The sequence below is a fragment of the Hyperoodon ampullatus genome, assembly GCF_949752795.1.
Source record: "Hyperoodon ampullatus genome assembly, chromosome: 4".
Taxonomy (NCBI): Eukaryota; Metazoa; Chordata; class Mammalia; order Artiodactyla; family Ziphiidae; genus Hyperoodon; species Hyperoodon ampullatus.
In genome coordinates, this window is record NC_136917.1 from 25656550 (window position 1) to 25679666 (window position 23117).

Genomic DNA, 23117 nt, shown 5'->3' on the forward strand with positions numbered 1-23117 from the left:
GGCTGGCGAGTGTGCACTGGCGACCTCTCCCTCCACCTGGCCTGCGTCGGCGTAGCGGCCGGCAGCCTCCGTCCACTCAGCCGCCGTAGCCTACGGGACTAAGGTGCCCGCCGCCCGCGCACCAACTGAATGCTGGGAGACGCGTGCGCCGGACGGCAGGGCGCACGCGCACCCCAGCTCCGCCCACAACCCGAGGCTGTGTGCCCGGGCGCTGACTCCTCCTGAGCATGCGCTGGAACCACCCCCGCCCGTCATTGGCTCTCAGTGGTGAGAGGGCAGAGCCTTCGGGGAGGCGTGGGAGAGGCGTTTCCATGGAAACCCACACAGCTGGCGCCTCGGAGCCTTCGCTAGGTTCTCTCTGCCAGTAGTTCGCTTGGGCTTCTAGCTCCTGTATTAATTTGTACTTGCCTCCTTTCTACCTTTGTTGGGTATTTGGCTAGTTTTACAAGTTTTCTCCCTCACTTAGGGTCCTCCGTGGTCGCTTCCCGTATCTCAGGCTCTTATCCCATTCGCAGCATCCTGGCCAGCTTCTAGCATCTAATGAACAGAGATGGTGCGCCACATATGTTAGCTGAATCCAGTTGGTCAATTAAATTGACCAACATTTATTTAAAAAACAGAAATGTAAGCAAGTATCATTGATAAAGCTTCAGTGAACGGATCCACGACTTCAAACAACAGGTGTTTTGGAACAGGGCAGTTACCTGACCTATATCTAGGGTTGTCGGTTAAAACAAAACCTTGAACCGTCTAAAGCACCCAGAAAGAAAAAGTTACGAGAATTAAACCGGCCCCAAAACCCACCTCCTTTATTTCTTCAAAAGAAAAGAAATGAAAATAACCCAGGGTGTTAAGTGTGCATGCGTTTTAAGTAGGATAAAAATGAATTAGGAGGGCTTCCCTGGTGGCGCAGTGGTTGAGAGTCCGCCTGCCGATGCAGGGGACACGGGTTCGTGCCCCGGTCTGGGAAGATCCCACATGCTGCGGAGCGGCTGGGCCCGTGAGCCATGGCCGCTGAGCCTGCGCGTCCGGAGCCTGTGCTCCGCAACGGGAGAGGCCACAACAGTGAGAGGCCCGCGTACTGCAAAAAAAAAAAAAAAATGAATTAGGAGAACGCTTCTGGCAACTTTAACGCTAATTTACTAGGGAATTTCTCGTTACCCACCCTCGATTTTTTCCTCTCTTGAGGACATCAAGTTTAATTCTGTTACTCTTCATTTTCGCTGTTTCCTGTACCTGGAGTGCTTTCCTTCCGTTCTCCAAATCCACGTGTGAGAGGCCTTCCCTAACCATCCCAGCCAACTTACCCCCGCCCATCACAATCGCAGCACCCCACTTTTTCTTCATAGCGCTTGCCATTAAGTAAAACTTGTTCATTTATGTACTAGTATACTAGTTTATAGTCCGTCTACCCCAATACAAGGTAATGGGAGCAAACATTTTGCTGGCCATTATAGTTGGTGTGCAATAAATATTTTTCGACTATTAGACATCTGCTGTTAACAAATATCTCTATTACTTTACTATTATGGATTGAATAAATGAAAGAACGCACTTGTAGGTGGATGAGTGGGTGAATAAATGAACAAATATGTTCAAAGAACGCCTGTAATTCTCTAGTCGCCAGATACCCAAACACAGCTGCACCACGTGGCCGACTCTGCACCACATGACTGCTCCGCCAACCTACAAGAGTCCGCCACTGTCCCACCATGCACCGCTCCATTCCGGCTGGAGAGGACTAGTCAGTTCTGATTTCCGCCCTCCGTTCGGTCGCAGAGGTCAGTTGCCCTAACGACCAGCTTGTCCCAGCCTCTAAATTGCGTCACTTCCCCCCCCATGCCCGCCTAGATAATTAGTGCGCCTGCGCAGAATGAAAGCCCGCGGGCTGCCTCCTTCTGCGCAGGCGTCGCAGCTGGGGGGCGGGACCGGGCGGGGCCGCGGTACGCAGGCGCAGCCGTCGGTGGGTCGGGGTTCTGCTGCCTGAGAGGTGAGTGGCGGGTTCGGCGCTGAGCCCGGCGGGCCTGAGGTCCGCGGTTCGGGGCTCTTGGGGCTCCCAGGGCTCCGGGCCCCGTAAGAGGATGTCGGTGTGGGGCCGGGGTCGCCGCGATAAGCGGGGTACTATGAGTGGGCGGCGCGGAGGGGAAACTGAGGCCGGACGGCGTCGGGCAGGCCCTCGCCGGCCCGGGTCTCCCTCCCCCAGACCCCAGGCCCGGGAAATCGGGTTCGCAGGCCGGCGGGTGGACAGCGGGAGGCAAAGCGCTCCGCACGTAGTGAGCGCTTGCTGGGTGTCCGCTGCTTCCCGGAAACACGGTCCTTTTGAATCGGGGCCCCCGTTCGTGGGGTTCAAGTCGGGGTTCCTGTCTCGGCGCCGCCACTCTCTACATTGGTGACCTTGGCCAGCCCCTTGGCTTCTCGGAGCCTCAGTTTCCCCTTCTGTAAAATGGGTGTCGTCTCCGCCCCTGCCTGGGGTGGGAGGCTTCCGGGAGGATTAAAGTCGCAGGGCCCCCAGCGCGAAGTGAGAGCTCACAGGGGTCAGCAGCGGTTAGTCTGATTTCACACGGAGGGCCTCTTCCTACTGTGCTGGAGGTGGGAGAAAACTGGGGTTTAGGAACAGCTCGTCCACCTCTCGCTGGTTGTGTAAGCTCGGGGAGATCGCTTCCACGCTCCACCAGCCCCTTTTTCCTGCTAATAGAGGCTCTAGAAGTACATGCTTCTTACAGGCATTTTGAGGTTAAATACACGTGGAACATTGTTTACTCAGGTTCCCGCTCCTTGTCAAGAGCTTTCTAGAGGACAGCTAGTTTTTTTATTAGGTGGCAGGAAATGCGTGTGCACTCTGCATCCCCGCTGAGTGATGTTCCCATTTTCTTTTGTTTCTGCCCCTCTGGTTATTTTTGTCTGCTTTTTCTCTCCCTAGACCAGGGATTTTGTCCTGTCAGGGGACCCGGGGCCGTGTCTGGGGACATCTGTGGCTTTCACGACCAGGGGCACTCCTGACATCAAGTGGGTGGGGACCAGGGATGTTGCTCCATACCCCTCAGTGCACAGGACGGCCCCCACAGAAAATGATCTGGCCCCAAATGTCCACAGTGCCAAAGTTGAATCCTACCCTAGACTAGTGATTCTTCACCAGTGGGCTTCAGAAGGGGCAGAGGGTGTGAACCCCCAAGAAATCACGTGCAAGGTTTTGTGTGCACGCCCACTTCTGTGGGATGAGGAAAGGGTATTTTGGAGTTTAGGCTCTGGAATCAGCCCGCCCAGGTTCAAAACTGCTGATTTGCATCTTAGCTGGGTGCCCTTGGGGGCGGTGCCCCCATCTCTCTAAGCCTCAGTTTTTTGTTCTGTACAATGGGAGTTAGATTAAACAAACTGTAACCAGGGGGCCAAATCCCCCTGCAGCCTGTGTTTGTGAATGAGGTTTTGTGGGAACACAGCCCACTCGATTGCATACATGTTATCCATGGCCTGGGAAGCTGAACGTCCTCATTCTGACCCTCCTTTTCAGAAAATGTTTGCTGACCCCTGAAATAGGCCATTATGTGTACTCAGCTCAGGGCCTGGAAAGTCCTGGGCACTCCAAGGATTTCATTCAGGGGTTTATAATTCAGTCTTCCTGAAAGGGTGAGTGGTTCTAAATGGGGTTAAGCTCTGCCCCGGATTGAGAGCTATAGTCTTAACTTGTTCCTACTTTTTTTTTTTTTTGGCCAAGACCCAATGCTGGCCCTGGCAGCCAATGCACAGTGAGGTGAAAGAGTAAAGGGGACAGTTGGTAGGTAGGCTTGTCATCCCCTCTGCTGATGAGGAAACCGAGACCCAAGAGAAACGACCTCCCAAAGGAACCTGGTCACGTGTCTCTGACCATGACAAGGATCCAAGGTTTCTCTGAGTCCATGTGGACCAAACGCCCCTGAGTGCTGGGGTCCCCGGGGGAAGGTGATCTGTCCAGTGGCTCACAGTCGGGTGCAGGGTGGGCAGGCCAGGAAAGAGTCAGAAGGCCTTGTAGGAGATGCTGGACCAGAGGCAGGACAAGTACTGGGCTTTGCTGGAAGAAGAGGGTGTCCAGCTCTGTCTGAGGAGGTGACCTTCTGGCTTGGTGTTGAAGGGGGAGTGAGTGGTTCCCGGATGGCAGGAGGGAAGGTGAGCGTTGCCTTTGAGCAGAGCACAGGGGCTTTGGTGAGGGGCCACATGTGCCTGCTCAGGAGGTTTCAAGGGGCTGTGGAGGGTTTTTAGTGTGCAGGACATCCTGGCAGCCTCTCAGAGGAAAACAGGGCTGCGATGTGGGGGCTCGGGCTGGAGCCTGAGTTCCAGCTCTTGGGACTGCCCTTTCCCGGGAACCCTAGGTGCCCTGGGAGGGGAGGGAGGAGCAGAGGACCAGCCTGCACACACTGGGGTTGGTGCGAAGAGCTGGATTCGGGGCGGAGGCGGGGCAGGGCGCCCCCAGAAGGGTGGGCAGTCTCAGAAAGAGGGTGCTTCTCCTTCCTGGGTTCCGGGGCTGGGTCACTCATTTTCCTGAGTGTACCCTTTTGCCTCTTCGAATGATCAGTTCTGAGCAGGGAAATAAAAGGAGTAGAGGCTGGGGTGTTTTGGGTTTTTTTGGCCGAGCTGCACAGCATGTGAGATCTTAGTTCCCGGACCGCGGATCAAACCCACGCCCCTTGCACTGGAAGCGCGGAGTCCTAACCACTGGACCGCCAGGGAAGTCCCGAGGCTGGGGTGTTTTTAATGATAAAATGGAAAGGTGGACGGAGAGCTGGCGGGGGTTCTGAAGGCACAGGGAGGAACTGGCACCGGGACCCCCACTGCAGCCGCACCCTGGGGCCAGCGTCCGTCCTCCGGCGGGGCTCGCGCCTGAACCCCGCACCTGCAGCCAGCGCCCCGGGTGCCTTTGGAGCCTCACAAAGCCCTCGCTGTTCGCAGAGAGAGCGGCCTGCCCCAAGGATTCTGTCCGGCAGCCAAAGCTCAACAAGTCGAGATTGTTCCCGAGACCCCAGTGCCCAGGGGCAGTCAAGGAAAAGAGCGTCCTGACGTTCCTGGGCCAGCTTTGCAGGGAGCGGGAAGGCGAGGAAGGGCCGACAGCTGTTCCGCGCCCAAGAGGCAGGAGAGCGGCCGTCCTCACGGCCTGCCTGTGTCCAACGTGTGCTGGGTCCCCACTGTGGACCCACATCCGCTTTTCTGCAGTCCAGAAACCCCAAATACTCTGCAAACACAGGATTTGCTGAAAGTTTGCAGCCAAGTTGTTTGGCCAGAAACTCTGACCTGTGCTGACTTTTATTTTTCCCAGTTAATGTTTATCAGTGATTTTCAGCTGGTGGTGGTTTGGTGACATCTGGAGACTTTTGTGATTGTTACCACTGTGGGGGAGGGGGGCTCCTGGCTTCGAGGGGGTGGGGGCCAGGGAGGCTGCTCCACACCCCATGGTGCCCAGGACGGCCCCCACAGAGAGCGATCCAGCTCCCATGTCAGCTGTGCTAAGGGGGAGGGGCCCTGCATTTGTTATTTGGGAAAAAATCGAGTCTGATCCCTGTTCACACTGGACACCAGAATAAACCCCTGATGATCAGACAGTGTAAACCAGAGTGACCCCCAGCGTGCGTGAGTCACCTCCCCTCCCTCCCACTCAGGTGTGGATTTAAATGTGTGTAGCATCCCAGGACCTCAAAGGTCAGATAGTCATGGGACGTAGCCTCCAGGGGTCAGTGGAATCCCTAACCCCGGGGGTCTCGCCCCCAAGTGATTCTGCCCCCAGGGGACACTGTTGGACGGATGCCAGGGATGCTGTTAAATACCCTACAGTGCACACTCCCCACAAAAGGAGTGATCTCCCCTGCACCATGTGGATAGAGCCTGGGGGAGAAGCCCCGCATGGGGCGCTGGATTCTCACAACAGCCTCTGTTACCCCGTTTTATAGAAGAGGAAAGAGAGGGCATCGCGGGGGCTCCTTCAGACGTGACACGAGCATCCCGGCTCAGGGGTGGGGAGGCGACGTGGAACTGGCCTCGGGTGGAGACGGCTGGACCTCAGGTGCTAAGACTGCAGAGCCCGTTGTTACCCCCAGGGCGCCTCTGGGAGCCCTGGTCTCGGTGCTCACTGTGTCAACTTGGGGGGCCGACCCTCGGGAGGAGGTCATGTCAGTAGACCAGGAGAAGCCAGGAACCAGGAAACCAGGTAGCGGTTGCCTCAAATGAGCCGTTTAGTCGGGGTGGGAGGGCTGGTAGCAGCATGTACAAAGGCCCTGAGGTACAAAGGGCCGGGGCCCTTGGAAGAACTGAAGCTGTGCCAGGAACGGGTGTGACTTCGTGTCTCAGTTCTCTGCACCCTGACGGTCCCCTCAGAGTCACCCCCTCCGTCCTCACAGCTCAGTCACGTAAAGATCAGATTGCCTCTTTATCCTCCTGTTAAGCAAACGCTTGTCACCACAGGGCCTACGTTAGTTCCCTGTGAGGAAAACAGATCCCCCCACGCACACTCCCTTGAGCCCAGTGTGAAGCTCAGTCACCCGGTACCAGCTCCCATGGGTCTGGCAGGGGCGTCGTGCCCCTAAGTGCTGCCTGGAACACATCGGGGGAGCCCCAGCTGCCCAGTCTGTGACCTTACCATGTGACCTGTCAACCTGTGACCCCCTCTGGGAGACCCTGGCACCCCTCCATCCTGTTCAGTGATCGAGAAGTCGGCTGGGAGGGCTTGGCAAACATGAAGACCCAGGTGGTAAATTCTGTGGGCTTTGGGGCCCTTGAAGAAAACCAAGCGTGCTATGCAGACACTTTTATAACGTAGAGATGCAAAAGACATACTCAGCTGAACAGGCGGCTGCCAGGTGTGGCCCTTGACCCCTGATTTAGAGCAGAATGTACAAAAGGATCAGGGTCCTGGGGTCTCGGAGGTTCACATCCTAAGAGGACCACTTTGGGCTTTGAAAACAGATTTTCTTCTAATTACAGTAAAGTAGATATACCATAAAGTTTACCATCTTAACCATTTTTAAGTGCACAGCTCACTGGTATTAAGTACATTCCCATTGTTGTGCAACCATCCCCACCATCCATCTCCAGAACTTTTTCATCTTCCCAAACTGAAACTCTGTCCCCATGAAACACTGACTCCCAAGCCCCTCCTCCAGCCCCTGGCCCCCACCATCTACTTCCTGTCTCTATGGATTTGAGTCCTCTAGGGACCTCATGCGAATTGAATCAGACAGTGTTTGTCCTGTGTCTGATTGATCTCACTGAGCAATCACGTCCTTAAGGTTCATCCAGGTTGTAGCAGGTGTCAGAACTTCCTTCCTTTTTTTTTTTTTTGCAGTACGCGGGCCTCTTACTGCTGTGGCCTCTCCCGTTGCGGAGCACAGGCTCCGGACGCCCAGGCTCAGCAGCCATGGCTCACGGGCCCAGCGGCTTTGCGGCATGTGGGATCTTCCCGGACCGGGGCACAAACCCGTGTCCCCTGCACCGGCAGGCAGACTCTCAACCACTGCGCCACCAGGGAAACCCACTTCCTTTTTAAGGCTGAATAATATTCCGCTGTGTGGATGGATCACATTTGTTGATCCATCATCCATGCGTGGACATTGGGTTCTGTCCGCCTTTCGGCTGTGGTGAATGATTCCTTTGTCAAATATCTGTAAAACCAGAACGTTGTTGACGTTTTGGGCAGCGGCTCACTGGTTCAGCTGGGGAAGATGACTCACCTTTGGGGGTTTCACTGTCTTCAAAACGAGCGGGTTGTGCTGGCTGGGCTCCCTGGGCCCCTCTGTGTTGCCCCTGAGATCCTGTGCATCTGGGGCTGGCCGTCTGTCCTCTGGGCTCTAGCGTCCTGATCCCAGACCTCCCAGTTCCTGGGACGCTCTTGGGCCAAAGGGACTTGCTTGGTAAAGGCTCATTGTATCCAGAAATGGGGGAGGGAAGCTCATTACCATCCCCGTAGAGCTTTCCGGGGGTGGCCAGAATGCCCTGTCCAGCCGTACAAAATAGCTGCTTTAAGTTCTTCCCTTTTTAAAATTTGAGATATAATTCACATACCATAAAATTGAGTAGATTTTGGTATATTCACAGTGCTGTGCAACCATCACCACTAATTCCAGAACATTCCGTGATCCCAAAAGAAGCCCCCACCCCCTGGAAACCACGAACCCACTCTCTGTGTCTGTGGATTGGCCTGTTCTGGACGTTTCCCATCAGTGGAATAACACACCGTGTGGCCTTCTGTGTCTGACTTCTCTCCCTTTTTTTAAGTTGTCGATGGATGTAGTGTTCTGTGAACCAGAAACAGCTCTGAGCGCGGCCAGCATCGCGTGTCTTGACTGCACTTGCCCGGCAGCTCTGGGCTGGCAGCGCCCGGCCTGCTGTCAGCCAGTGTGCGAAGCCTGGGGGTTATGACTTGCTCTGCCAGGTTTGATTCACCCGCCGCTGGCCAGTGATGGGTTAATGATAACTCGGCCAGGAGGCCGCCGCTCGATTTCCAAGCCACACAGGCTGTTCACCCGCGGGGGCATGTTTGGGGGACCAAGATGCTCTACACCATGGATCCCACCCTCCTGGGTGAGCCCTGCACGGCCTTGGGCAAGCGTGGGGTGCCCCCTCTGACCCTGTTGCTTCTCTGCGTGGGAGATGGGCCTGTGCAGGGGGCAAGGCTGTGTGTGAAGTGCCTGGCGTGTCATGGCCCACGGGGAACAGGCCCTTCCCACGCTCATTCTCCAGGGTTCTCGCCTCAGCACGGTAGGGGGCCGTCCCCCAAGTTGTGACAACCACAGCTGTCACCAGTGTCCCCTTGGGAGAGTCACACCTAGCCTAGGAATACAGCAGGTTGTAGAGGAACCCAGAGGAGGCCCTGAGGCGGCCTGGGAGGGGGTGTCAGTGCCCTCAGGGCCTTCGGTCTGCTCAGGCCCACCCAGTCTGACCCTCATGGGCGGTGAGTGTCCCCCGGGTGTTCGGGGCTCGGAAACTGTGGGACCGTTTTCTTGTCCAGAGCATGGAGTAGCAGCAGGTGGGGCTGTAGCCTGCCCTCTGTGTCCCTGGGGAGCCCCACACCCCCCGTGCAGCTGGTGAGGAGTGATGACCACCGGGCCCAGGACCACGTCACCCTGGGGTTAGCGTCAGGCAGGACGGCAAGGGGCTCTGGACCTACAGCCTCAGTGTCTTCTCTGTGAAATGCGGAGAATTAACATTTCTGCCTTGCTGTTGTCAGGCAGATACAATTAGCCTAGAGGGGTGGGATAAGGAGGGTGGGAGGGAGGGAGATGCAAGAGGGAAGAGATATGGGGACATATGTATATGTATAACTGATTCACTTTGTTATAAAGCAGAAGCTAACACACCATTGTAAAGCAATTATATTCCAATAAAGATGTAAAAAAAAAAAAAAAGTGGCTCCTGCAGGGCAGGGCGGGTGCGTGAGGGCAGAGGGGCAAAGGCTCGGCTGTGCCCGCCGTTCTGTCCTCACACCGTGGACCGCTGTCCGCAGATCCTGAAACCCCCAGGCCTTGTCTCCTCCCATCTTAAGATGGATAACAAGAAGCGTCTGGCCTACGCCATCATCCGGTTCCTGCATGACCAGCTCCGGCACGGGGAGCTCTCCTCTGATGCCCAGGAGAGCTTGGAAGGTACGTGCGGGCCACGCCTGCTCCCCAGGGCCTCGGGTCCCCTGCCCAACCCCCCCCCTGCATCAGTGCCTAGAAGCTCCGTGGGGTGGGAGTGATAGGCTGGTCCCTGTGAGCCCCAGGCGGTGCAGGGCTGCCCCCCCGCCTCCCCCACTTTAGGCTGGGCCTCCCACAGCTCTTCTCTTCTGGAGGGATGCAGCTCGCGAACGTTCTCCATCTCCCCCGTTGTGCGTGTGTGTCCCTACCGGTCAAAGGAGGGAGAGAGGCCAGGGGTGGGGAGCCCAGCCCAGACCCGGCTGCTAGCCCGCCTGGCAGGAGGTGGCTGTTCCATGCCCACCTGGTCGCGCCGAACCCCCGAGGCCCCCCACCCGGGCAGCCCCAGCATTGTGACCCCACAGAGAGGCCTGGCGTCACCACCTGAGCCCCGTGGGGCAGGGACAGCGGCTGCCCCCCCTCCTCCCGGCCTCAGGGCTTGAGGGGCAGGTCCATCCTGCGCTGCCCGAGGAATCAGAACCGGCACCCATAGGGCCCTGCAGGGTGCACGCAGCGCCTGGTGCATCCGAGGCCTTAGTGAGCACGTCCAAGAGAGGAAGCGTGAGCACTGCCCCCCAGAATCGTCAGCTCGGGCTTGGGTTTAGCAGAGCACACCTTTGTCCCCCTGACAGTTGCCATCCAATGCCTGGAGACCGCTTTCGGGGTGACGGTGGAGGATAGTGACTTCGCACTCCCCCAGACTCTTCCCGAAATATTTGAAGCAGCTGCGGCGGGCAGGGTGAGCCTCGGGCACTGCGGGGCTGTGGTTCTGTCTCAGTTCGAGGGCCTGAGTTACCCCCCAGAGCTCAGCTGTCCTCGGGCGTCCCCTGGCTGGGTGGGGGAGGGGAGAGGGTGCTGGGCTTCGGGGAGGAGGCCGGCAGTTTCCTGCTGCCCCTCAAAGAGCTCATCCTGGCTTTGGGGCCAGGAGATACCACCTGATCTGAGGAGCCCCCAGCGAACCCCACCTTCGGAGGAGGACTCGGCCGAGGCAGAACGCCTCAAAACCGAAGGTAAGGAACGCCCCACACAGCTGGCCTCTGGGTGCTACGGGCGGAGGCCGGCTGGTCCCGGGCTGTGGAGCGGATGGCAAACCAGCCTTTGGAGATGGGGCTGGGGGGCTTTTACACAGATGCAAAGATGCAGAGAAATCAGACCCTTGACCAGGAGGCATTAAAGGGTGAGACCGCTGCGGAGGGCGGTCCGACAGCTTCCTAAGTGGTTAGATAAAGTGACCATGTGACCCAGCAGTTCCACCCCAGGGTGTGCCCGGGAGAGATGCAAACACACATCCACAAAGATGCTTGTGCATGCATGTTCATAGCGGCATGGTGCACAACAGCCAAGGAGTGGAAACCGCCCAGGTGCCCATCAGCTGATGAGCGGACACACACACATGTCCCTCCACACACGGGAACGTCACTCAGCCATGCAAAGGAGAGAAGCCCTGACACTTGCTACAACGTGGATGGACCTTGAGAACAGAATTCTCAAGGAGAGAAGCCAGACACAGAAGGACACACAGTGTCCTTTCCATTGATGGGAAACGTCCAGAACAGGCAGAGCCAGACAGAGAGTGGATGTGTGGTTGTCAGGGGCTTGGGGGGGGGTGACAGCTAATGGGGATGGTGCTTATTTTGGCTAATGGAATGTTCTGGAATTAGTGCTAATAGTTGGACCACTTTGAAGATACTAAAAACCGCTGAGTTATACACTTTTAAAGGGTGAGTCTCACGGTATGTGAATTCCATCTCATTAAAACTGCACTGCTGGGCTTCCCTGGTGGCGCAGTGGTTGAGAGTCCGCCTGCCGATGCAGGGGACACGGGTTCGTGCCCCGGTCCGGGAAGATCCCACATGCCGCAGAGCGGCTGGACCCTTGAGCAGTGGCCGCTGAGCCTGCGCGTCCGGAGCCTGTGCTCCGCGACGGGAGAGGCCACAGCAATGAGAGGCCCGCGTACCGGAAAGAAAGAAACAAACAAACAAAAACTGCACTGTTTCTGAAGGAACGAGCAAAAGTGATGGTATCTGAGGCTTAGGTTCCCAAATACCACAACCAGGACAGTGACAGCTGCTGCACCGAGGACTGGCTCAGGCCAGGCCCTGTGCTGGACGCAGACCCACCCTCCGCCTCACGCCACCACCCTAGCCTGTGTCTAAGCATTGCATCCTGGGCCCCCAGAATCTCGAACTGTCACATGGAAGCCCAGGGAGCCGAGAACGCCATCTCAGAACTTCGGGGTCTGAGGGGAACAGCCGAGGGTACGTTTCCTTCCCTTTCTCTTCAGGGAACGAACAGATGAAAGTAGAAAATTTTGAGGCTGCCGTGCACTTCTACGGGAAAGCCATCGAGCTGAACCCCGCCAACGCCGTCTACTTCTGTAACAGGTACGGCGGGGGCCTGGGCGGGCTGAGCAGGGTCCCCAGGGGAACGGGAGGGGCAGTCGATCTGTGGGTTAGTGATGGCTCAGCCTCTATCCCAAATAACGAGCCCATGCCGGGTGGCCGGCCGGGTGTGGCCCAGTGTCAGTAGTGCTAGCGGCCGCACTCGTCTGCTCCCTCAGCCTCGGGTTCCCTGGTGAACGGGGCGGCACCCAGATTGCCGTATCCTCCGGCGCCAGCCCGGGCATCCAGCCCCACCGGGCCTCCCATCCTTGGCAACCCTGCCTCTGCCCCACCTGACAGACGGGGAAGCTGCAATCAGCTCCCCGACTGCCCTGGTTTGCCTTCCCCCAGAGCTGCGGCCCACAGCAAACTGGGGAACTACGCGGGGGCAGTGCAGGACTGCGAGCGGGCCATCTGCATAGACCCGTCCTACAGCAAGGCCTACGGCAGGATGGGGTGAGTGCCGTCCGCCCGTACACGCTGTCTGCCTGGGGTCAGCGTGGGCCCCGCATGTTAAGGCCCCAGCCCACTGGGCTGCCCCACCTCACACACCAATCCCGAGTCCACGCTGTCAGCTGAGCTTCTGGGCAACCGGCTGTAAGTTGGGGTTCCCATGACCCTCTCCTCGAGTTCAGCGATTCCCTCGAAGGCTCACAGGACTCAGGAAAACGTTTCACTTAAGCTTCTCTGGCTTACCGTAAGGGATGCAGACGAGCAGCAGACAGAGGGGCGCCAGGGGCGAGGTCGGGGAGGGTCCCGAGGCAGAGCTTATGTCCTGCGGGGTTCGGGGCGCGCCTCCCACCCAGCACGCGGGGCGGTCACCAGCGGCGGTAGGTTTTATAGCCCGTCTCTAACGCCTCCCTCCCCGGGAGTTGGGGGTGAGTTTGGTCTTTGTGGCCAGCAGCACATCCAGAGGTGTCCTGGAAGCCCACCTCGTTAGCATAAACAGGCCTCCTTGTTAGCATAAACTCCAGTGCAGTCCAAGGACACACCTGTGATCAGCCTTGCAGGGAGGAGCTCTGACCACACCTGCCCTGCCTCCTCCCAGCCCCCGGATGAGGGATGGACGAGGGATGGCCACCCCAGCAGTTCGGGGCTGCTGGGCCGGGGCGGGCAGGCGGGCGGCCTCCCAGGCCCTCCACGCGCACTGTCCCTCCTGCAGCCTGGCTCTGTCCAGCCTGAACAAGCACACGGAGGCCGTGGCCTACTACAGGAAGGCCCTGGAGCTGGACCCCGACAATGAGACCTACAAGTCCAACCTCAAGGTGGCGGAGCTGAGGCTGAGAGAGGCACCCAGTCCCGTGAGTCCCCCGGGGACTGGCCGCGGGGGCAGGGCAGCTCGGGGTCGAGGGCTGGGCCTGACCCGTGTGGGAGGAACGTCTCTGGTGCCTGGGGTCCGGCATCTGTTTACCTGGGTCCTGTTGTGAGGGAAGAGGCTTATCGTCGCAGAGCCCCTGGAAACGGGAGGGCGTGGGTCACACGGGGAAGCCCCGTCTCGTCAGGAGGCAGAGGGCTGGGGGCCGTGTGGGCCTCGGGAAGGAGCTGGCAGCCCGGGTGAGCCGGCGCGGGATTGGCTAGTTCAAATGGCCCCGGGGCAGGGGGGCTGCCTGGGGTGACCAGGGCAGGGGGACAGTGGCCCCGAGCCCCATAGAGGCTGGTTTACACATGAAAGGTGCACTCGCGGGCCATTTGTTTACCGTTTCTAGGGATTGGCCACCCCTGGGAGGGGCCGTCCCGCCACAGTCAGCATCACAAAGTGAAAGACACGGTTAATATACCGTGCTCTTCTGGGGGACCCACACCGTGGTGCGCATCTTTTACGAAGCACCCCCGGACGCAGGGCCTGGCCGCCCGGGTTGCTGGGACGCCCAGGATTCCAACAGGCCCCAGGTGGGACCTTACCCCTCAGTTCCTGGGGGCCAGCTGTCGAGGTTCTGTGTCAAGGCACCACTGACCAGGGCTTTTCTCACCCCACAGACGGGAGGTGTTGGAAGCTTCGACATCGCGGGCCTGCTGAACAACCCGAGCTTCATGAGCATGGTAACGGCCCCTGCCTGCCGTGTCACCATGGGCCCCGGGCCAGGGCTGCCCCACTGCAGACACCATGGACACTGGGCGCCATGGGGTGTGGAGCCGGACAAGCTGAACCCGCCTCTCCCAGCTGAATGACCTGGGGAATCTCCACCCCCTTCCCCCGCAGCCCGGGCCCCCTCGTGGTGTGGCCACGATGACAGCAGAGTCACTGCACCTGCTCCCTGAGGTGGAGGCAAGACACCGCAGGGCACGGGGGCCCCACAGAGGAAGGGCCGACCACCTTCTGGTCCAGATGCGCGTGTTCTGCGCAGGGCCATCCCCTGGAACAGGCACCCAGCATGTCCGCCACATGCCTGTCAGCCCCCGGGTGGTCTCACCGGTCCTCAGGCCATACCGTTGGCTCAAGGGGCCTTAGGGTGGGGGTCTCAGGTCACCAGGGAGAGAGGAGCCTGGAGCCCCCCCGTCAGAGAAACATCCGCACCTGAGTGGGAAGCGTTTGGCCTCCTATGTCTCGGAGCTTGGGCTGCCGCTCTCGTCCAGGGTGGGGCAGGCACGAGGCTGCCAGAGGACTCCCGGCGGGGCGAGCGGCCTGACAGAGGCCGCTCTTTTGGCCTTGTCTGTCGGGGTCGGCGGTCCCGGCCCCCCTCAGCTTCGTGCTGTGCTGTTGGCACCCATCCGTGCCCAGCGCTTGCATGACCGTGGCCTGGACACCCAGCAATGCAGGGCAGTGGACAGGCCGAGGCTGGCTGGTAGCGCTCTCCAGCCCTTTACGGAAAGAGCCACAGCCTGGAAGGTGCTTCCCTGGCTTCTGCTCGTGTGCATATCTTAAAATCGGCCCTGAGGAGATAATCCCAACGTGGCTGGGGGTGTCAGTGTAGGAAAGATTCCAGGATGATGTTCATCCACAGAGCAGAGCTGGAACTGACTCCCAGGTGTCCCTGGTCGGGGAAGGATGACGAGGTTCCTGGAATCTTAAGATGAGAGTCCAGATCGGATCGAAGTGGGGAAAGGGCAGGGTCACAGTGTGTGGGGATGGGGTGGGGCCCGGGGAAGAGGCGGGCCTGGCGCTCTGGGTTCTGGGCTGGAGGCCCACGGTGCCTATGGGGAAACCTTGTCAATGATGAAATGCGTTTGGGAGCTTGCTTTTTCTGAGAAGTCTGTTTTTTTTTTTCAGGCATCCAACCTCATGAACAATCCCCAAGTTCAACAGCTGTAAGTGACTACCGTTCTCTTTTGGGTCTTGTGGTTAAAATTAGTGTGGTGCAAGATGCATAAAATGTACCATTTTAACCATTTTAAGGTTTATGATTCCGTGGCATTAAGTACATTTACGATGTCCCGTAGCTGTGGCCACCGTCTAATTCCAGGCATTCATCACCTGAAAAAGAAACCCCATCCCATTAGCACCATCCCCAGCCCCTGACCACCAGGAACCCACTCTCTGTCTCTGGATTTGCCTGTTCTGGATGTTTCCCATCAATGGAATCAGACACTGTGTGGCCTTCTGTGTCACTGGCATCACCTGGTGTCCCTGAGGGACAGCATTGCCCCGTTGAGAGTCACTGTCTTTAAGCCAAAAAAGGGTGTTGCTGGGAAAGCTGATGGAATTGACAGGCTGCAGTCAGAGAGAAGAGTGGGCTGAGGGCAGGTTCGGGCCCCAGGAGATGTCCATTGCCGGCAGAGAGGAAGGGCCAAGTGGGGCTCAGAGGGAGGAGGGCTGAGCCGTCTGCGAGTCAAGGCCTCTCTTTGCAGCATGTCCGGCATGATTTCGGGCGGCCACAACCCCTTGGGGGCTCCCGGCACCAACCCCTCGCAGAACGACCTGGCCAGCCTCATCCAGGCGTGAGTGGACCTGCCAGGCGGGGCTCCTGGGCAGGCGGGGCGTGTCCCCACCCCCCCAGGAAGAAAGACCTGCTCTGTAGGGCCTGCGTCCTCCAGGGAGCGGTCCCCCTGCCCTCGAGGGGCACGTGGGCGGGCACCCTGGGCCAGGCTGAGCCCGGGCGCACCTCCCCTCCCCGCAGGGGCCAGCAGTTCGCTCAGCAGATGCAGCAGCAGAACCCAGAGTTGATAGAACAGCTGCGCAGTCAGATCCGGAGTCGGACCCCCAGTGCCAGCAGCGACGACCCGCGAGAATGACTGCCCGGTGAGTCCGGGGCCGGGCCCGCGTCACCGAGGCCACGCGGGGGCGTCTCTGGTCACCAGGCCCCTTGCCGGAGTGTCCCACCCAGATCCCCCACCCCTCTCAGTTCTGCTCAGTTGGGCTGTTTCTCTCTCCAGCCCCCCAGCGCCATCAGGTCCTTCCTGGCTGACCGGAAGCCTTCTCTCACTTTTCCTTCTCTTCCCATTGGACCGCCCATGAGAGGAAAAGGAATTGGACCTGCATGTTAAGACGGATTTTTATTATTTTTATTTTTTTGCCTCTGCCCTTCCCTCCCTTTTTGTACACTCTCACGGCCCCCAGACCCTTCTCGAAACAGAGCCAGCAAGCTGTGAGCACAGACCAGCACCAATCTCACTCCCAGCCCCCCCAAAACCCAGTCTCTAAAGTATTTTCTAGAATAATTTGGGGGGGGGTCCTTTCGCTGCTCTCAAGAAGTGGCCCACGGGGAAGCCGTGGCCCGAAGCCCCTTCCGCAGCCCTGCCCCCTCGGCCTGTCTTCAGGGGCCTCACAGCCCACGAGAAGCTGCTCTCTGCGTCGACCGTGGCCACCCCAGCCACCCCTGCTCGGACAGGCTCCCTGCCAGCCAGCCCGGCTCTCGGACCCGGGTTCTCGCATGAGCAACTCCCGCTGCAGGTTCCCAGGAGCCGGTTCTGTTGCCCTGGGCCAGGGGGCGAGCCGGAGCGGATGTCCTGGGTGTGCAGGACCCATTTCTGGGACTTTTCTTCCAGTTGAGCATTTGGATGGACGCAGGTCTGATCCCAGTGCTCTCTTCCCACTACTCATGACCGACAGACCACGAGGGGCCCTCTCACCACCTTCAGCCTGGCCCCCGAGCCCATCCCGGCCTGGCCACGTGTCCCAGCCACTGCCCTTCTGCCCACAGGTGGTCCGGCTGGCCCGGCGCCTCCTCCCTTTGGGAGGGGGTGTTGCAGGGGGTCCTGGTGCCACCCGCCTTGGCCTGAGATTGCCAGGCAGCCACCGTGGATACCCGGCGGCCTCAGGCGAGGCGGGGCGGCGTGGGGAGGAGGGGTCGGCTGGTACCGCCACTCCGGCAGCAGAGTTGGCAGCTGGATCGTTGGAGGCTCCCTGGTGGTGTTGGGCCATGTGTGAGGTGACCCAGCACCGTGTGTGTAGGTAACTAGTAGGGAGACGACTGCCAGCCACCCGCCGTCTGGCACACGTCCGGTGAGATGTGTCCTAACTCTTGCGTGCTAGCTGTGGTGACAAGCATAACGTAACGTGTGGGGAATAAATAGACATCATGACGTCAGCCCGTCTCTGTGTTGACCTCTCAGCGCCGCCGCCCCTCCCTGCCCCTAGCTTCCAGGAACCCCCAGCCTGGACCCTGTGTGGGTCACCTTGGAACCACTGAACCGGGTTGTGTGTGCATCTCCTGAGACAGTCCCACAGATTCAGTGGCTTTTTTTTTTTTTGCGGTACGTGGGCCTCTCACTGTTGTGGCCTCTCCCGTTGCGGAGCACAGGCTCCGGACGCGCAGGCTCAGCGGCCATGGCTCACGGGCCCAGCCGCTCCGCGGCATGTGGGATCTTCCCGGACCAGGGCACGAACCCGCGTCCCCTGCATCGGCAGGCGGACTCTCAACCACTGTGCCACCAGGGAAGCCTCAGATTCAGTGGCTTTTAACCACACAGATCATCTCAGTCCTGGAGGTCAGAAGTCGGACATGGCCCCTGTCCCCCGAGGCTAAATCCAGGTGTTGGCGGGTCTGCCTCCCTGCCAGGGCTCAAGGGGAGAAGTGCCCCCTGCCTTTCCCAGCGTTTAGAGGCTGCCACAGATGGTATAGGCAAAGGGGGGCATCAGCACCTGCACTCGGCTCCCCACTGTCCACTGAGCTGTGGACACACTTTGGGCCACACTCGCCTCCTTCAGCCGTGGCCTCTGGCTTCTGGGGGATTGTACTTCCAGCTTCCGGTGACCTTGAGCTGCCTTGTCCTGCAGAGATGACTTCCCCATGTTCCCTGCCTCTTGGACGGTGGCCAATAGAGGACGAAGGAAGTTCAAGGAGGAGGAGGGGTCCGTCCCCGGTGGGTGCCGCTGGCGGGGTGTGGACGCTTCCTGCCGTCCAGCCCTCATGCTCCACCTACCCAGTACAGCCGGGCAGCCTGGACACTATCGGAGTCCTGGCCGCCCTGAGTTCCCGATCTGCGTTTCCACAGAAGTTAATGGAGTAAACTGGTATTTACGTGGCTCCAGCTACCTGTCTGGGGAAATGGTTCCTTTTAAAAAAATTGAGGTATAATTCACATGACATACATTTACCATTTAAAAACATACAGGGACTTCCCTGGTGGTCCATTGGTTAAGACTCCATGCTCCTAATGCAGGGGCCCCGGGTTCGATCCCTGGCTGGGGAACTAGATCCCACATGTGGCAACTAAGAGTTTGCATGCCACAACTAAAAGATCCTGCACGTGGCAATGAGGATCCCACGTGCTACAACTAAGACCTGGTGCAGCCAAATAAATAAACAGATAAAAATAAAATTGTACAATTCAGTAGTTTTTAGTACATTCACCATGTTCTGCCACCATCACCACTGTCTAAATCCCCAAAAGAAGCCCCATCCCCATCAGCAGTCTCCCCCATCCCCACCCCAGCCCCTGACAGCCAGGAACCCACTCTCTGTGTCTGCGGATCTGCCTGTTCTGGACGTTTCCCATCAATGGAATCTCACCCTGTGTGTCCTTCTGTGTCTGGCTTCTCTCACTGAGCATCGTGTTCTCAGGGTGCATCCACATTGCGTCATGTATCAAAACTTCATTCCTTTTCATGGCCTAATGACATAGGAACTGGTTCTTAATCCTGACGCAACATTTTATTTTTTTTATAAATTTATTTATTTATTTTTGGCTGTGTTGGGTCTTCATTTCTGTGGGAGGGCTTTCTCTAGTTGCGACGAGCGGGGGCCACTCTTCATCGCGGTGTGCGGGCCTCTCACTCTCGGCCTCTCTTGTTGCGGAGCACAGGCTCCAGATGCGCAGGCTCAGTAGCTGTGGCTCACGGGCCCAGTTGCTCCGTGGCATGTGGGATCTTCCCAGACCAGGGCTCGAACCCGTGTCCCCTGCATTGGCAGGCAGATTCTCAACCACTGCGCCACCATGGAAGACCCTGACGCAACATTTTAATCATCGATGGAGCTTTAGAAAATGTACCATAAAAGTTAAGTGTTTATATAATGTTGCATCTGGCGGGGAGGACATTGACAAGCCACATCTCCCTCACAGGAGTCACCAGTCATCAAGGCCCTGCTGTGTGTTAGGTGTGTAAGCACCTCTTCTCCCATTCTTCAGAGGAGGGGTTTTTATCCTGAACCCACAGGCCCAGGTGCAGAGCGTGTTACCTGCCTGGCTCCAGAAAGCCTGTTTGCTTTCTGATACATGGGCCTTCATCCTGCCAAACCCCATCAAAGGCTTGGTATCCGTTCTCTATTTCTGCATAACAAAGCGCCACAAACTCAGAGGCTTAAAACAATACCCTGGTTACTTCCTAGTTTCTATGGGTCAGAAACCAGCAGGGCCTCTGCTCAGGGTCTCAGCCAAGGCCACGTTCTCATCTGCCCACGGGTCGCTGGCAGAGTTCAGTCCTTACGTTGTGGGTTGAGGCCTGGCCTCCCTCAGCTCTGCACCACCAGGGCCTCCTGTGTTCATTTCCTGGGGCTGCCATAACAAATTACTACAGACTCGGTGGCTTAAACGAACACACATTGACTCTCTTGTAGTTCTAGAAGCCAGAAGCATGAAATCAGTTTGTTCAGTCCCAAAGCAAGGTGTCACAGGGCAGAGCTCCCACCAGAGGCTCCAGAGGGGGAGACTTCCTGTCTCCCCCAGCTTCTGGGGGCTGCGGTGTCCTGGGCTTGTGGCCGCATCACCCCAATCTCTGCCTCTGTCTTCACGTGGCCTCTCCCCTTTTGTCTGTGTTGAATCTCCCTCTTCCTCCTTCTTATGACAGCCCTTGTGATGACACTAGACCCCCCCTCGGGTGAGCCAGGATCATCCCCATCTCAAGGTCCTTAATTTAAGCCCACCTGCAAAGTCCCTTTTGCCATATAAGGTACCATACTCACAGGTTCCAGAGATTAAGACATGGACATCTCTGGGGATCGATAGTTAGCCTTCCACAACCACACCCCTCCCCACCATGGCCACTTGCTTCCTCAAAGCCAGCAGGGGAGGGAGAATCTAGAGGGAGTCAGCTAGCAGGACAGAATCCTAGGTACCATGATGGAATCGGGAATGGCAGTCATTGCCTATATTGTTGGTTAGAAGCGAGTCCCAGGTCTCGTCCACACCTGACGGGAGAGGATTATGCAGGGCATGACCACCAGGAGGTGGGGGTTATTGGGGTGCCTTACAGCCTTCCACCACAGGCTTGAGCTTGGCCAAGTCTTCCAGCCAACCAGAGGGACCTGATTGCCTAGCCTTGCAGCCTCCATAAAGGGCTGTCACATTCAAAAGTGAATCAGCAGGTCTCAGGTCTGGCAGGAGTCCCGGCATCTTGGGTCTTCACTGACCCTCCCCCCCCCAACCTGGCTCACCTCCACATGGGTCCCAATGTACATCAATCCATTTGAGCAAGAATTCTTCAGAAAGGAGAGGGAAAAATCCCAGCATCCTTCTAAGGCTTTACAAACCTTCTAGAACGTGCTTTTAGCAAAATCTTAAAGCTTCATGGTGCCAGTTAAGCCTGTTTCCTCCTTGTCTGTGATTAGCAAGGATTGGGTGGTGGCCCCCAGATCAGAGGGGAGGATTAAGTGGTCCCCACCTGGGCCAAAATCATCTGAGAATCCTTATCACTGGTACCTGCATCCCACCCCCATAAACTGACAATTCACCTAGGGTGGTGATTGTCCGCAGGGGTAACCCTGCCTTGCCAGGGGAAACTGGGCGATATCTGGAGATATTTTTGGATATCAGGACTGAGGGATGCTCCTGGCCTCAAGTGGGTAGGGACCAGGGATGCTGCTCAACACCCCACAGGGTTTGAGAACTACCGGTCCAGTCTATGTAGTCTCCTGAATTTATTAAGCCAGCCCCCTACAGGTTCTGCATTTTAAACAAGCATCTCAGGGGATTGAGACACACCTGTTTGGAGAAGTCCACATTGAGAAGACCTGATTAGCACAGGAATAGGAGCTGTATCTTCCAGGAGCATCTACCTATGCCCCTAGGTCTCCCCAAATGATCTCTGTTCCTTCTCTCCCATCCTGTGTGTCCATCGCTGGGAGGCCCTACAGAGCCTCTTCCAAACTGACCCCACACCCAGTCTAAGTGTTCAGGAAAGACCCAGAAATTTTCTGTTTTGGAACCGCTGGAAGTGTGGGGAAGAGGGAAAGGAAAAGAAAAACAAAAAAAAGGAGTAACTGTCAACAACTCATCCCAGAAGCCCAGAAGCCAGCAGCTTCTCTGTGTAACTTGATGAGTTGTGTATCACGGAGAATCACTGCTTGATCCCACATGAGTTAGAAATAGGATATTTCTGAATATTGCTGTCAGAAGTGCATTGAGTAAAAAAAAAAAAGGCAATTAAACATAGATTTAGCATAAGCCGTGCCTTAGAGAAAGCTTCCAGGAATAGGTTGAGCCTTGAGATGTAAGGCAGCTGCTGCTACTGTTGATGGGGTTAGAAAGGCTCCGTTCTCTGCATTTCCACACCCTTGGTGCATAATTCCTAGGAGCAAGACTGCAAATCTCACCCAGATTAAGTCCCGTGAAGCAACAAGGTGGAAACAAGGTTTGTCTCTCTCTTTCACAGAAGCAGGAGGTATCACCCCGGGGGCAATTCTGCCCCCCTAAAGACACCAGGTGAGGGACTCTCCTGGTGGTCCAGTGGTTAAGAATCCGCCTTCCAGTGCAGGGGACATGGGTTCGATCCCTGGCCAGGGAACTAAGATCCCACATGCTGTGGGGCAACTAAACCCACGCACTGCAACTACTGTGCGCTGGAGCCACAACTAGAGAGCCTGCCACAGCTAGAGAGCCCATGCACTCTGGAGCCCGTGTGCCGCAGTGAAAGATCCCGAGTGCCGCAACTAAGACCTGACGCAGCCAGGAATAAAATAAATAAATAAATAAATATTAAAAAAAAAAAGACACCAGGTGATGTCTGGGAGGACCTCTGTGGCTGTCACAGTGGGGACCAGGGGTACTGCTCCACTCCCCACAGTGTCCAGGACAGCACCCCCACCCCAGAGAATGACCGGGCCTTGAAAATCATCAGTGCCAAGGCTGAGAAGCCCTGTCCTGCAGTATTACCAACACACAGTAGGCCCTAGATAAATGTGTCAAAGAAACAAATATCCCAAACAATTTTGCCACCAGCAAAAATGTATAATTTATTCAGGGGAACTCTCTGGCGGTCCAATGGTTAGGACTCCCTGCTTACACTGAGGAGGGCCCGGGTTCAATCCCTGGTTGGGGAACCAAGATCCTGCAAGCTGGGCAGAGTGGCTAATAATAATTATAATTAATTATAATCATAATTATTTGTTCACTGGCTCCAGACTGCCCCTGTATCTTTTCAGCAAAGATTTCATCCCAACCTAGGTAACTTGGAAACCCCAAACTGAGTGGGCTTCCCCACCCGACCCTCCCCCTCCCCCAAATCGACCCCAGCCCTGCAAAATCAGTTATTTCAAAGTCAGAACACACACCGAGCCCTCCGGACGTGGCCCCCGTAGATGAGGAGCTGAGGCCACCAGGGGGCGCGCCGGCGCCGCTGTCTCCCCGACGGTGCCGCCTCCATCCCTGCGGGCCGCGCGCAGCAGCAGGACCAGAAAGAACAAGGCTGAGTCTAACCCTGAAACCACCCGGGCTTGAGCCTAGAAACGGCCCGCGTCCTAGAGACAGGGGTTGAGCGTTTAGAGCTGATTCCGCTTTCAGAATTTTAAGCCCT

The 23117-nt window shown here is 57.4% G+C and overlaps 1 protein-coding gene across 1 annotated transcript; it reads left to right on the forward strand.

Moving 5' to 3' along the window:
• Positions 1-9317: 9317 nt before the first annotated feature.
• SGTA (small glutamine rich tetratricopeptide repeat co-chaperone alpha) lies at positions 9318-17475 on the forward strand. Its single transcript, XM_079701830.1, has 11 exons — positions 9318-9599; positions 10262-10368; positions 10555-10639; positions 11914-12013; positions 12362-12466; positions 13173-13311; positions 13988-14050; positions 15219-15256; positions 15797-15886; positions 16066-16187; positions 16322-17475. Exons 1-10 carry the CDS (start codon positions 9500-9502, stop codon positions 16178-16180), a joined length of 942 nt encoding a protein of 313 aa, XP_079557956.1. The 5' UTR covers positions 9318-9499; the 3' UTR covers positions 16181-16187; positions 16322-17475.
• The last annotated feature ends 5642 nt before the right edge of the window (positions 17476-23117 follow it).

Coding starts and splice junctions, on each gene's coding strand:
- SGTA (XM_079701830.1), top strand. CDS start 9,500: ATGGATAACAAGAAGCGTCTGGCCTACGCCATCATCCGGTTCCTGCAT. Junction 15,257..15,796: donor AATCCCCAAGTTCAACAGCT/GTAAGTGACTAC, acceptor CTCTCTTTGCAG/CATGTCCGGCATGATTTCGG. Junction 15,887..16,065: donor CTGGCCAGCCTCATCCAGGC/GTGAGTGGACCT, acceptor CCCTCCCCGCAG/GGGCCAGCAGTTCGCTCAGC.